Below are 14939 nucleotides of genomic sequence, written 5' to 3' on the forward strand. Positions count from 1 at the left end.
AAGAATTTTTGCTATGTCTGCTGCTGGTATTTAGTTTCTGGAGTGATTATTTAAATAAATAGTCTTCAGTCTCAGGCACATCCTGTCCTGAAGCCTTTCTGGGCTGTTCTCAGCAGCTGGATGACGTCCCTGCTGTTTTTAGCCTGTGGTCGTTCACTCGTTTCTGCACTGAAGCGAGGCATGAATCGGTTAGCCACAAACAAACGAGTCAAAATTTCCATCTCACGTCTTTTTTAAGCCCACAACCACGCGAGAAAAACACATGAGAACACACATTTATTAAACCCTCAGAGAAGCTACATCATCCCTGCAGAAGCTGATAAATATGAATAGATATTGATGAGCTGATGTGCATTAACATACTTACAGCAAGAAAACACTTTTAGACTCCAGATAAAATAGGATGAGATTTTTGAGTCATGTGGGTCAATTTTATCATAAAGAGATTAAAATATAAATGCTTTGAACGTGTGGGCGTACTCTGAGGTACTCTGGGGAGCAGCAGCTGGACGTCAGTGGTTGGACTGGTGGACTACTTCAGGTAAGAGTAGACGACGTCTGGCTCTGGTTTAAAGTCTGCACACAAACACACACAGTTCACACATGACGGTTTTCTCTGTGAGACACGAGACGTTTGATGTCCTGAGCTCGTGTCAGGATGTGGCGGCTTGGCTCTGTACAAAGGTGAAGATAAAAAACAGCTGTACCTCTGCTCTTCTTTGGTCTGCTGGTTATCTGCCCATAACTGATGTCTTCTGTTCTCACTGCTGAGTAGACTGCAGCTGGATCGCTCTCTGCAGACGCAAACAGATACTGTAAAGCATTTTTTTGGTTGTGCAGAGATTAAGAGACAATAACTCTTATAAATAGCAGCAGTATTTTTCCACTTCTTAACACCTCTGCTGTGAAACACAGAGACCACAAAGAACTGGGGGGTGTTGAGGAAGGTGGCCGACCACAAAGCTGCCATCTTCTCTCAGAGCAGACTCACACTCTTCACCACAGAGCACAAAGCAAACACGTTCTCACAGCACGAGCTGTGATCGGCCAAATTAGTACACACTGCGGTGTCCTCAGCATCAGGCTGCAGTTAACTAGAATCAGCAAGAGGAAGTTTCTGCTTTGGTTTCTCTGCAGGAGTTTGAAGAAGTCAGAATGGTTCAACAGATCTAAGATTCTTTAGTCTGTTTAGACGTCTCATAGTCACAATAAATTATTCCTGCTGATCCTGCATGTGTGCGTACCAAAACCAGACAGCAGATATGTGGGCTGCAGATCTGATGATACGGGTACAAAATCGATCATCGACCTGTGACCGAGGGTGTCCTGGTGCCACGTGCACTTATGGACATCCTTATGTTTGAACATAGTGTCCAATCAGAGAACACCGCTCAGGTTCTGATCAGGCTGGCCGTTCCTCCCAATTACGCCCCTCCAGGTCTCACTGTCATCACCCATGTGAGTACTGAAGTCTCCCAGCAGGACGATGGCATCTCTGGATGGAGCACACTCAAGCACTTCACCCATACCAGGTTACCACCACCAAGGTGCCGGTGCTCGTGCCAGTGCTGGTGCTGGTTTCAATGAACCAGCAAAACGCTTAAGAACGGGCCCGCGTTCCCACCATGTTTCTGTGAACTGCTCCTTTACGTATGAGCGTGGGCGGGTCCTCGTCTGGATACGAAGCCGAAGCGCACAAATGTGGGAGAACACGCTCCCCTTTCTGTGCTGCAAATACGTTTTAGGGTCCAAACCAAACTACTGCAGCATCTGTGTGCAGCACAGAGGGAAACACAGACAGAGATTAGAGCAAGACGACAAGTACACACTTTGTGTCCTTTTATCTGTGATATGAACTGATACAAAGCAGCAAGTTCAGCCTTAGAGCCCAACCTAATTCACAGCCCTGAAAACTGAAGTACAGACAGTTGGAGGCTGAAATATGACACTAATTTTTTTCAGCATTTTTGTTCTCTCATAGCTTCATATGCACTGGAGAAATCCACATGAAGTTTTTAGGGCTGAGAAATATACAGCAGCGCAGTGGTGGTTAGCACTGCTGCCTCACAGTTAGAATAACATCTGGAAGGCCTGGGTTCAATTCCACCTTGGCCCAGGCCTCTCTCTCTCTGTGTGGAGTTTGCATGTTCTCTCTGTGTCTGCGTGGGTTTCCTCCCACAGTCCAAAGACATGCAGTTAGGGGTTAGGTTAATTGGTCACTCTAAATTGCCCATAGGTGTGAATGAGAGCACGAGTGTTTGTCTCTCTGTGTTGGCCCTGTGACCTGTTCAGGTGTACCCTGCCTCTCCCCCTATGTCAGCTGGGATAGGCTCCTGCCCCCCTGCGACCCTGAACAGGATAAGTGGAAGAGAATGGATGAAAAATACATTTAAGCTCTGTTAAAAACTGCAACCAAGTCAGTTTTTCACTGAGACACAATCTATTTTTGTTCAGCAAGCTCCTGACCACCTTTAGATTTAATATCTCAGATGTAGAAAAAGAAAAGTTCACAAAGAGCATTCTGTGTAATCTTTGATCATATCACCATGTGGAACAGATGCCTGAAAAATGACACGAATCTGTGTTTCCAGATGTTCTAAACATGATCAACATTTTACATGATCATTTTAGCTACATGTCTCTATTGCTGCAGGTCTGCTGCACTTGGGACATACTGGACAGATACTGTCTCAGAGACAGGACGTGTCAGAGGAGCAGGAAGAAGTGGCTGTAACAAGAGAGGTCTGTGCATCTGTGCTTGGACAGCTGCCTCTGTGACCAGGAACCAGAGTAATGGAAGACAGTGGATGGATGCAAACAAATGACTTGTTACTTTGGAACAGTTCATTATGTTGCATGTACAGGTTATTCTCTTGTGGGATCAAATTGTTATCTTGTGTGCAAAGTAATGATCTTGTTTATTATAATTTCCAAAATTTGTGACTTTTATAAATTGTATCCCATAAATTGCACAAACCAGTAAAACTCAAAGTATTCTCATGAGCCTCGTGCTAAGATGTTAGCATGGTGCTAGCATGGTGAATATGATTAATATAGCTGTTAAAAGCCTCAGAGTGTGAGTGCAGAACTGAAGCAGTGATGAGCAGCTGTACCTCTGATCTTTGACTTGTTTCGCTTCTCTTTGATGATGATTTGTTCATAACTGGCGCCGTCACTTCTCACTGCTGAGTACACTGTAGGTGGATCCCTCTCTGCACACACATCAGTGAGATGAATGATTTAAAGTGTCACACAGATATGAAGCAGTGAGGTCATTTACAACACAAACTGTGGATAACACAGGAGTTCATGCAGTTACCAATCATTGTTCTCTCTTTAACACCCAGCGCTGCAGCTGAAGTGTTAGCCTTATATGTCACAAACAGGATGTTGAAAAACTGCAGCACTGTTAGCTTCAGTCAGCCACAGACCACAAACACACAGTCCAGCACATGAAGAACACACAACACACAGCAGCAGACTTGAAAGCCAAACATTCACATCTGAGTGAGATGATCCAGATGATCATCTCAGGACAACAGAATCAAACCAAATAAAAACAAGAGTGTAAAAAACAGAAAGTTAAACTTTTAAAAATGTTAACAACTGTCATTTCAGGGTTAAAATCTCTCTTTGTGTTACTGTTACAACACCACACATTTTTACACTTCTCTCTCCCTCACATGCTCCATAATTTCCTCTTGTATCATATAAATCAACTATAAGAACAGCAGATAGCATTACAGGGAAATCATTCACAGGTGGAAAGAAGTAACAAATGTTGTAAATACGACGTCTAATTACTTTATGAATAAAACCATAAACTATTTGAAAATTTAAACTGTGGCCATATTTATGACTGTTTACAAAGGAAAGAAAATTCTTCAGGTAAAATAAATCAGATTCACCTTCTTGAATGAACGTATGTCAAATCACACATTTTCAGCCATGAATTTGACTCAGACTTCAGAAAGTCATGGTCCTGAGCCCCAGTGTTTTATGTTTGTGTAGATGAAGTCTGTAGTTTAATTTCTCTAGTTGTGTTTCTAAGTTTGCTTACAGTTTAGGTTCTTATAAGTCTTATAGGTTTATTATAATTTTCTGTATATAGTTATTTAGTTCCTGTCTGTGTTCTCTCTCCTGTGTCTAGTCTTCTGTGTTTGTGTTTCTGGTGTGTGTGTCTTCCCTGTGTAGTTAAATGTGTAGATTCCCTCTGTGTGCCAGACTCCCGTATGTCGAGTCTTCATGTGTCATATTTGGCCACTTCCTGTTTTACTTTGACAGTCTCTTGTCCCGTGTGCTTTGTGTTTAGTTTTGCTTCCTGTGTCTCATTAGTGTATTTGTTTCACCTGTGCTCCAAACCTGTTCACTTTCTTTTCTGCCATAATTAAGGATCATTTAGTTAATACAGCACTGCCTGCTCTGAGTCCTGTTTTCAGGTCCTCACCTTCACTCACCACACAGTTCTGCTCACTCATGCTGTGACAGTCTGAAATTACTCACAAGTTTTCTTTTGTTTCTCAGTTTAATTTTTTCAGTCATGGCTGTTGGTGTACAAGTGTTACTGTTTCAGTCTCCTGAATCAAACCTTTATACTTGTCACTTGTTATCCAGTTCTCACCTGTGAGAACTGCCAAGATACTGAACCTCAAATACCCCATGATGCACCTGGGTTTGCAGAGATCTGTGTGTCGATGCTGCTTGCAGTGTAAAAACTGCTTTGACTGCAAGGCAACAGTAATATATTACCTCTGTGGTGGCTGGTTGGTTGTTGATGTAATATATTGATGTCACTGTATGTGATGTCGTCCTTTGCAGCTTTGCCTCGACCTGCTGAAAGAAATCAAATTTAACAACAAAATGTTTTACTGCAAAAGCTCTAAATGAACTTTTAATATAAAAAAACTGGAAAAATATTTTTAGATTTGTAATAAATAAAAACTAGGAGTAAAATGTAAATAAATTAAGTCAAAAATAATCATCCTGAAAAAAATAATAGATTATTCGGCAAAACTAAACCACAAGTCTCACCTTTAGCTGTTCTATGAAAACGTCGTCTCAGCAGCAGAACCAGTAACACCAGTAGAACCACAACACAGACTGATCCAACAGAGGACACAGACACAACTACAGGAGATAGTGATGTAGGTGTAGGTGTGGATGTAGGTGGAGGTGTGGATGTAGGTGGAGGTGTGGTGGTGTGTCTCTCTAAAATAAAGCAAACACAGTCATTAAGTTCTGGTCACATTGTGAATGTTGAAACCTGCAGAAACACAGACAGGTGAGTGTGTCACCTGTGACAGTGATCCAGCTGGATGGAGACTCTCCATGACCGCTGATGTCACACTTGTAGAGGCCTTCATCAGACCTGTTAACATGCTGGATGGTCATGTGACCTGTAGGCTGCTTCCTGATGAGGGAGCCATCTTTATAGAAAGCAGCTGGGAGGTTGGAGGGAGTGGTCTTTGTTTGACAGAGCAGAGTGACGTCATCTCCCTCCATCACAGGGAGGACAGGACTCTGCAGGATCACTGATCCACCTCAACACAGAGACAAACTACAGCATTTCATCCATTTACACACAGCTTCATCAACACTAACTCCACACACTCAGCTTACCAGAGACTGTGAGATTAACCATGTTACTGATGGCACCCTCTCTGGACTCACACCAGTAAACTCCACTGTCTGATAGAAAAACAGTGATGTTACAGGAAGAACCAGACCATCTTCCCCACCCATCTCCACACTGAGTCCTCTGTCGTTTGCTTGTGTTCCTCCTCAGAGTCCATCCAGCAGAGCTGTCGTCCTCCTCACAGCTCAGAGACACAAAGCCTCCTTCAAAGAACTGAGAGCTGCTGGGACTCACAGTCAGACGAGCTGTGAGGGTTACAATGAAACATGAAGCCAAACAGGTCATATTAGTGAGCATTTATCAGGTTGAAGCTGTGACAGAAGAAGGTTACTGACCTTGGTTTGTTGTGCAGCTCAGCAGTGAGATCAGAACTAAAGAGAAATGACACTCAGGTTGGTTTGACATGAACACACAAAGGTGATCACTCAGAACAACTTTGTATTGATTTACAGTGATGCTTCCCTCTGAGAGGAGCAGAGAGCCAAAGCAGGTCAGAAAATGGTGCCCGTAGTCTAACAGAGGCTCCAGGATTGAACTTTTCATCCTCACAGTGACACAATTATAAAATAAACTGATCACAACATTTTGGACTTCATGCTCCACTAATGGAGTTCCTGCTGAACCAGGAAACACTTAAAGTTACAGCATCATTATGACAGGAGGATTTACACAATCCCACTTTAACTGGTGTGTGTCCGCTGCACTGTTCTGTTCACACAATCAGCAACATTTGATTGAAGCTTCTCACTGTTAGATTCATCAGTAACATTGTTACACTTCCTCCTCAGACCTGCAGTTGGTCCTCGTGGTGTTTGAACTTGAATTCAGCCTGATTAGTTTTTCATGTCTTCTCCTCCATCATCAGTTATCAGGAGAGCAGACAGTCAAAGGTCAATAATTCAAACAAACACAGAGATTCTACTTACAGAGCAGACACAGCACAGATGTTTCCTTCATCGTCCTTCTCACTCATTTGAGCTTTTTTTCATTTCTCTCACTGACACCAAGTAAAGCCCCGCCCTCTTCCTCTGAGCACCAGCTTTACTATTGGTGCAGAGGCAGAGGGTGTGTGTGTGTGTGTGTGTGTGTGTGTGTGTGTGTGTGTGTGTGTGTGTGTGGACGTCCCCCTCAGTGAGAGAGGCAGATATGAGCTGAAACACAGGAATCAAACCAGGGACGCTGCTGTTATGGAGCTGAACTGGAACCATTCACACACTGAGGCCCTCTGAACACATTTTAATGACAGCTGTGCAGAGACACACTGATGACTGACTGGAACACTATGATTCATATTTTGAACCAGGGCTCTTCAACTCCAGACCTCGAGGTCCGGTGTCCTGCAGGTTTTAGATGTCTCTGCTTCAACACACCTGAGTCAAATACAGAAGTCATTAGCAGGACTCTGGAGAACTTGACTGCATACTGAGGAGGTAATTCAGCCATTTGATTCAGGTGTGTTGGATCAGGGACACATCTAAAACCTGCAGGACACCGGACCTCAAGGCCTGGATTTGACAATCCCTGTTTTAGATTAACGTCATCCTCACGCAGGCTTTATATATATGGCCACTAGAGGGAGATGTGACATGCTAAGTATGTGCTGTTCCTAACATTCCACCTTAAAAGTAACTCTTTGTCTTTCAGTGAATTCCTGGTTCCAATGTTGTTTAAATATAATTTGGAAAGAAGAGAGAACAGGAAATTTCATTTTTGATGTAACTTAAACTAACACTAACATGGTAACAATTCTGCTGTTTGCTCATCACCCAAATGTCATATTTTCTCTAATTAGTGATATCTGCCTAATTACATTCTCAAAATAAAAGCCCTCTAATATTTCCAGGGACAAAAATCATTCATGTGTTTACAAAGCTTTTTTAAGGAACATGTTGCTGGAAACTAGTGGCCTCTAGTCATGAGCCTTTCATTTCACTGCAGTTTGCAATGTACCACAGAGCACGGGCAGTTTCATTCTGAAGGAAATGAGTTTTTATGAAGTTTCAAATACATATTTATATGGTATATGTTTAATCCTAATTAATGACACAGAAGCTCATAATGTTTGGTGTCAGCCGAGAACAGTGTGTTTATTCTGGGTATGTCTCTATCACTAACAGATTAATAACTCTGTCGGGTGGAACGGTCAGCCACTGACAGAGACCAAACAAACGATAAAGAGAAACTCTGAGGTCATGTGAAGACGCAGCTGCTGGAATCCTTTGTCTTGCACATTTTTTGTCTTGTATAATGATGTAACCAAGAATGATGAGATTTGACTATGTGAAATCCCGACCAGAAGAAGACATGGTCAGACTTCGTGCTCTGGTTCTGTGCACCTGAGCCATGGTACGAAGCCTAGTCCAGATATCTGTAAACTGTGTGAAAATTGCTAATTAAATTTAATAATTTAACTCCTTATTCTGTTGTGTTGTGTAATTCCTGTTCGATAAACAAACATGCCAAAACCTGGAAGTGAATAAGCTGGTGAAGGAATTCTTCAATTCACAATGTGCACGTTTGATCTTGCTATGGTCATGTGTGCGCGGGTTTCAGAAATCAAAGTGACAATCTGCATGATCACGGGGAGAAGTAATTATTATTATTAAAAATCCTCGACACAAATTTGTTGCTTCGATGTTTCATTTCAACTCTGCAGCTCAGATGTCTCCGTGTAAGTGGAGCATTTCCTCCACATTAGTTCTCTGTCGCTGCAACTGATTTCCATCATTTGGAAAAAACGACCCTTTAACATGTGCATTGCTGACAAGTTTTTATGAATGCCTCTATTAGTCCCACAGTTTCCACGCCCTCACTGCTCTGTGCTGTGAGTGTGCATGTTTGGATGTGTGTGCTCACAACATGGTGGCTGATATTCAAATGATCATTAAAAAATCTGGATTATATTTTTGTTGTGTATGCTTTTAACGTGATTTCTGCAAACACATTAGCGGAAGGTAATGGCACTCTGGGACATATTAAATGCATGATAAATAAGTTTCATAGCAAATAAGGAATTTGCTATGAAACATTTAAAGCAAATCTTTTTTTGCACAGCTTGTTTATTTAAGGAATAAATCTAGAAAAATAGTGAATGAAGGGATACTTACATTTTTGTATTATACTATCTACCTGGAAAAAAGTTTGCATTTGTTCTTGAGTGATGATTTTGTACACTTCATTTGTGAAAAAAAAAAATCCAGACATCAATATATGGGAAAACTTGTTTTGTTAATGTTTTATTGTTTCAGAACAATAACTTTTATTTTGATAAAGTATTTTCTTCTTACCTATAAACTCTACCCAGTTCTATCCTGGGTTTTAACTAATTAATGATCCAAAGGAAAAAAAATCACAAACCAGTTAAACTTCATGAAAATGCTTCAAAACTTTTAAAAAGTATCGGTATCGGTATCAGTATTGGCGATACTGGCCCTGTATTTTCTTGGCATTGAATTGATACCAAGTCTTACAGTATGGCACACCACTACATTGAGCAGCACATACACAACGAGTGATTGACAGTGCTAAGACCTTCCTTCTGGCTCTGATTGGTTGTTTTTGACTGGGTGCGGTTCAGGGAGGAGACAGAAGAGCTGATTTTTTTATCGGTCTCATACTGTCGCAACATGGTGACAGTTTTAACAAATATGTCAAAAACAGATTTTTTAATAAAAGTTACATACTGCAGCTTTAATCTGTATAAAAGAGAAACTTGTGGCTTTAGTTCTTACTGTCGATGAGTGTTTGCCATTTTTTCAGTTTTACACATTTAGCTATGTGGTTTTCAAAAAGTACCCATTTTAACAAAAATTGTTGGTTTAAAAACAACACAACTTTTGTATTGTATATGAAAGGCAGAGAAAAGTTGTGATGAACTACAAATAATTGTTTTACATTCTGTGATAAATGATGGAAGTCACCCAAAGATAGTTACAATTATTTCAGCTCTGAGTGTTTAATATCCAGGTGTTTTTATGGGAATGTGGACCATTTAGATCAATTTGAGAAGTGATTTTGATCATGTTTCACATTTTATTGTGTCATATAGCGTGGGACACTGGTCTTGGTCTTGTCTTGGGTTAGGTGGTCTCGTCTACAACACTGGTAACAGCTATGATGACCATAACACTTTAAGGATGCGGCTCTAACAAGAGTTATCAGTAAACAGTGTATTTTACTATATGTAAAACTAAAGACAGCAGGTTAAAAATCTATATTAGATTATTAATGGTGCTCATGCCGTTCATGTGTCCAAAACAACCTTATGTGATGATCAGTGGGGAAATACAGTACTTTTTCTGGTCCAGTTCAGCAGCCTGATTGGCTGCTCTACAACTGCAAAATCACACAAAAATCATCAGTGGAAATCAAATTTATTAACCAATGCAGGCCTGGATTTGGAGTCACACACAAAATTAAAGTGGCAAAACACACTACAGGCTGATCCAACTTTGATGTAATGTCCTTAAAACAAGTCAAAATGAGGCTCAGTATTGTGTGTGGCCTCCACGTGCCTGTATGACCTCCCTACAACACCTGAGCATGCTCCTGATGAGGTGGCGGATGGTCTCCTGAGGGATCTTCTCCCAGACCTGGACTAAAGCATCCACCAACTCTTGGACAGTCTGTGGTGCAACATGACGTTGGTGGATGGAGTGAAACATGATGTCCCAGATGTGTTCAATCAGATTCAGGTCTGGGGAACGGGCGGGCCAGTCCATAGCTTCAATTCCTTCATCTTGCAGGAACTGCTGACACACTCCAGCCACATGAGGTCTAGCATTGTCCTGCATTAGGAGGAACCCAGGGCCAACCGTACCAGTATATGGTCTCACAAGGGGTCTGAGGATCGCATCTCGGTACCTAATGGCAGTCATGCTACCTCTGGCGAGAACATAGAGGGCTGTGCGTCCCTCCAAAGAAACGCCACCCCACACCATTACTGACCCACTGCCAAACCGGTCATGCTGAAGGATGTTGCAGGCAGCAGATCGCTCTCCACGGTGTCTCCAGACTCTGTCACGTCTGTCACGTGTGCTCAGTGTGAACCTGCTTTCATCTGTGAAGAGCACAGGGCGCCAGTGGAGAATTTGCCAATCCTGGTGTTCTCTGGCAAATGCCAAGCGTCCTGCACGGTGTTGGGCTGTGAGCACAACCCCCATCTGTGGACGTCAGGCCCTCATACCATCCTCATGGAGTCAATTTCTAACCGTTTGTGCAGACACATGCACATTTGTGGCCTGTTGGAGGTCATTTTGCAGGGCTCTGGCAGTGCTCCTCCTGTTCCTCCTTGCACAAAGGCAGAGGTAGCGGTCCTGCTGCTGGGTTGTTGCCCTCCTATGGCCTCCTACATGTCTCCTGGTAGCGCCTCCAGCCTCTGGACACTACGCTGACAGACACAGCAAACCTTCCTGCCACAGCTCACATTGATGTGCCATCCTGGATGAGCTGCACTACCTGAGCCACTTGTGTGGGTTGTAGAGTCCGTCTCATGCTACCACGAGTGTGAAAGCACCACCAACATTCAAAAGTGACCAAAACATCAGCCAGAAAGCATAGGTACTGAGAAGTGGTCTGTGGTCCCCACCTGCAGAACCACTCCTTTATTGAGTGTGTCTTGTTAATTGCCAATAATTTCCACCTGTTGTCTATTCCATTTGCACAACAGCATGTGAAACTGATTGTCAATCAGTGTTGCTTCCTAAGTGGACAGTTTGATTTCACAGAAGTTTGATTTACTTGGAGTTATATTGTGTTGTTTAAGTGTTCCCTTTATTTTTTTTGAGCAGTGTATAATAATCAGACCACAGTGTGAACACCATCACTTGTTGTTGGACTGCTTCTTGGTATTAATATTTTTTGCTGCTCTCATATTTTTTATACCTTTATTTTACCAAATGTTTGAGAACCAGTTTTCATTTACAAACATGACCTGGCCGAGAGGCCCCATAGAAATGGGTCACATCTAGTTCAGAGTTAATCAGAGCAGGAGCTTCTTCTCTCTTTGTTCACAGCAGCTTTAGACCAGATTTCCTCTCTGTGAACGATCCTCCATCCTGTTGTTTCCTGTTCCAGGATCAGCCTCAGATCTCAGCTTTATCTCAGTCTACAGCAGGGAGACGGTCAAGAGCAGGTTTACTATCAGGTTTTATTTGAGTTCTTCTTGGATACGTCTGTTTTACATGCAGGAGGTTGGTTCAGTTCAGTTTGCATTGAGCCATCAACCTTTACAGCCACAGAAACAAATGAATATAGACTGGATCAAGAAAGACATTCAGTGCATAGACAACTTTATAAATGATGAAGAAACTCATTAAATTAAAATAAATAAATCAACAGTATTTGATCAGCTCTGGAAAAGTTTAAACTGAAGTAACAAACAGACTGAAGAGTCTCCTTCATGAAGTTAAAGCCTCACAGATCAGAGAGAGGAAACATCTGATTGCAGCTCCATGGAAATAATTTCTCTTTGGTTTATTAATACTGAAAGGGCACTTTGTAAACTCAGATGCCATTGAGCAGTATCTGATCAGTGATCAGTCCTGATCACTGTCAGCTGGTTCAGTCTGTGTGTAATGATACTGTAACAGCTGATCTCTGCATGAGGTTCAGTTTGTGTGGTTCAAACCTCACAGGACAAGTTTGATCTCACACACAGCTGAAGATAAAACACACTGATTCTGATGCTGTATCATAGACAACACTGAACGCAAAAATACACGCAAACACTCGAAGAAAAAAAATAACACATTTCTAGACATCAGTGGCAGAAAGATTTTGCTTTAAATGAGCAAAATTCACTCTTTAAGTCTTACTTCAAGATTCCTGGATGGTCCACATAAACCAAGGCGGACAGAACATTTCAAATAATAGAAACACTTACACTGAGATCAGCGGCTAACGTGGAAACTCAAATAAATACATAGTGATTTCAAATCTACAGCTGACTGCTGTCTGTGCTCCGATCATCTGAATGCTCACAGACAGCTCTGAGAGTTTGGAGCAGCAGCAGAGTCTCAGTCCAGCTGTGAACATCTGAGACGTCTCAAACAGGCTGCAGTTCAGCTGGAGGCTGGTATGGATCCTGCTTCTGTTCTTTACGTTTCCTGTAGATCCGAAAACCAACAGCAGCAACAAGAAGAAGCAGCAGAGCAGGAACGATCAGACCCACAATCAGACCAACAGGTGCTCCTCCTGGACCTGCAGGTAGAAACAGGTGTGAGGTGTCAGCTGTCAGGTAGGTGATGAGTGAAGAACAGAACAGAATCCATTTCCTCTTCAAACTGCTGTCAGACATTATCTACTGCACTCTGATCACATCACTCAGACCAGCTGCTTTCTACAAAGTCTCATCAACAACATCTTTAGAAACAAACATCAACAACCAGGAAGCAGCTTCACCTCTGATCACAGACACACTGAACTCTGCTCACTCACCTGGAGGAGCAACAACTCTCAGGTAGATGCTGCTGAATTCGTTCTTTGTTCCTGCCATGAAGATGCGACACTTGTATGTTCCCTCATCATTAGTCGTCACGTCCTTCAGAATCACAGACACGTCTCCATCCTTCATCTGTCTGTCCTGCAGATCCACCCGGTTCTTGAAGGATGGATGCTGGTTATCTGTATCAAAGTGCTCATCCCGGTACAAAAGCACATGTTCTGGCTCCAGGTCAGCTCTGCTCCACTTTACAGCTAAGATGTTGTTGTTTGGAGCTCGACATGTCAGAGTGACGTCCTGTCCAGACTCAGCTGTGATGTTTTTCTGCTCTGAAAGAGGAAACAACACAGAGCAGAGAGGTTAAAGGTCAGAGAGAGATTACAGAGCTCTCACACATAACCAAACATAATACACAATATAAAGCCGTCCTCGGAGCTACTGCAACTCTTTTATGTAGCTACAGCTGTTTCAATACACTGAACAAAAAGCTTTGTAGCTGGATACACAACAAGCTGCTGACACAACACACTGACACACACGCGCACACACACACACACACACACACACACACACACACACACACACACACACACACATCACATTGTGAAGGACTGATGTCTCCAGGAGACACATTCACCTTGATGTAAGATGGAGAAAGCCGCGACGGTGCTGTGAGAGAGAAGCCTGCACCACTAAGACAAGAATGCAGGGAGATGCTGAATACCTTTCCAATGAGCTAGTCACTTTGGCTCAAGTAAAACATAAAAGTTCTGATATCAAAGTTGATATAAAAAAAAAAACAGGTTATAAGAAAAAGCTGATCTGTCAGCCCAAGATGAGAACCACTGCAATGAAAACCTGCAGATAAACAAGAACATCTAGCAAGAATGAAGTTAATGTTCATTAAGATATCATTAAAAGTCTAAAGTCGACACAATTTCAATTAGTATAAATGTGCGTGTGAAAGGTTTGCAGATGCAGTTTGTGCACAAATTTGTTAATGACACATTTCTATTAGTGAAGCCCAAAACATAGTCAGTCTGCGCTGCTACTGCACGGCTTCCTTTGGCAGTATTAAAAAGATACATCACAACAAGTTATATGTATTAATCGCACTCCCGCAGTGGAGCATCTACACCGCCTTTAGAGCATGTGGAAATGTGGAGAATGAAAGGTTTGTGAAAACATGGCGCGTCCAGCCATTTTAAACTGAAACTATGAGCATAGCCTTCTCTCGACCAGGTTCTGTTGGCATCTGTTACCGTGGACATCGAGAGAGCTGCCTTCACATTGCAAGCTTGAGACGAGCCACGTTTCAGCCACGTTTAAGCCAAGTTTAAGCCAAGTTTAAGCTTGGCATGCCTCGCTAACACTTTGATCTGCCTGGTGGCACCGTCAGATGCCGTGATCCGAGTAACTCATTCTAGCTCTTTATCTCAGAGGGACACGAAGTTTGGTTTGTATCAGGTAAAGCTCACCTGCAGAAACAAAGACTCGGACAAACAGGAAAGTCCAGCAGAACAACAAAAATGTTTCGGAAGTCATTTCCGCGTTCCACCCAGCGAGTTTTGATCCCACAATTCATAGCGAAGAACACGTGACCATCCAAGTAATCAGAGATAATTCATAAAGTGGGATAGATCATATAAATGTTGATTATAAGTAGTGATGGACAAAGCAAGGCCTGAACCACCTAAATGTTTGAAGCTGTTCTTGAACTACATGGATGTTTCTAACAGTCTGACGCGTGTCTGCACAATGACACTATCAGTCCCACACACACACTATCAGTCCCACACACACATCTATACGCAGACGCCGCGTTTAGCGGAGCGGCTCGTTGCTGTGACACGTCAGCGCGTC

At 42.4% G+C, this 14939-nt stretch overlaps 1 protein-coding gene and 1 long non-coding RNA gene across 2 annotated transcripts; both read right to left on the reverse strand.

The window, feature by feature from the left end:
* Positions 1-411: 411 nt before the first annotated feature.
* LOC115777899 (uncharacterized) lies at positions 412-4808 on the reverse strand. Its single transcript, XR_004019700.1, has 4 exons — positions 4750-4808; positions 3114-3212; positions 708-794; positions 412-576 (listed from the first exon to the last, which is right to left on the reverse strand). It is a non-coding gene; the product is annotated as an uncharacterized LOC115777899 (long non-coding RNA).
* A 6715-nt stretch (positions 4809-11523) lies between these two features.
* LOC115777896 (CD226 antigen-like) lies at positions 11524-14646 on the reverse strand. Its single transcript, XM_030725923.1, has 3 exons — positions 14555-14646; positions 13073-13405; positions 11524-12835 (listed from the first exon to the last, which is right to left on the reverse strand). Exons 1-3 carry the CDS (start codon positions 14619-14621, stop codon positions 12681-12683), a joined length of 555 nt encoding a protein of 184 aa, XP_030581783.1. The 5' UTR covers positions 14622-14646; the 3' UTR covers positions 11524-12680.
* Positions 14647-14939: the final 293 nt, after the last annotated feature.

Source organism: Archocentrus centrarchus, unplaced genomic scaffold (genome assembly GCF_007364275.1).
Source record: "Archocentrus centrarchus isolate MPI-CPG fArcCen1 unplaced genomic scaffold, fArcCen1 scaffold_84_ctg1, whole genome shotgun sequence".
NCBI lineage: Eukaryota > Metazoa > Chordata > Actinopteri > Cichliformes > Cichlidae > Archocentrus > Archocentrus centrarchus.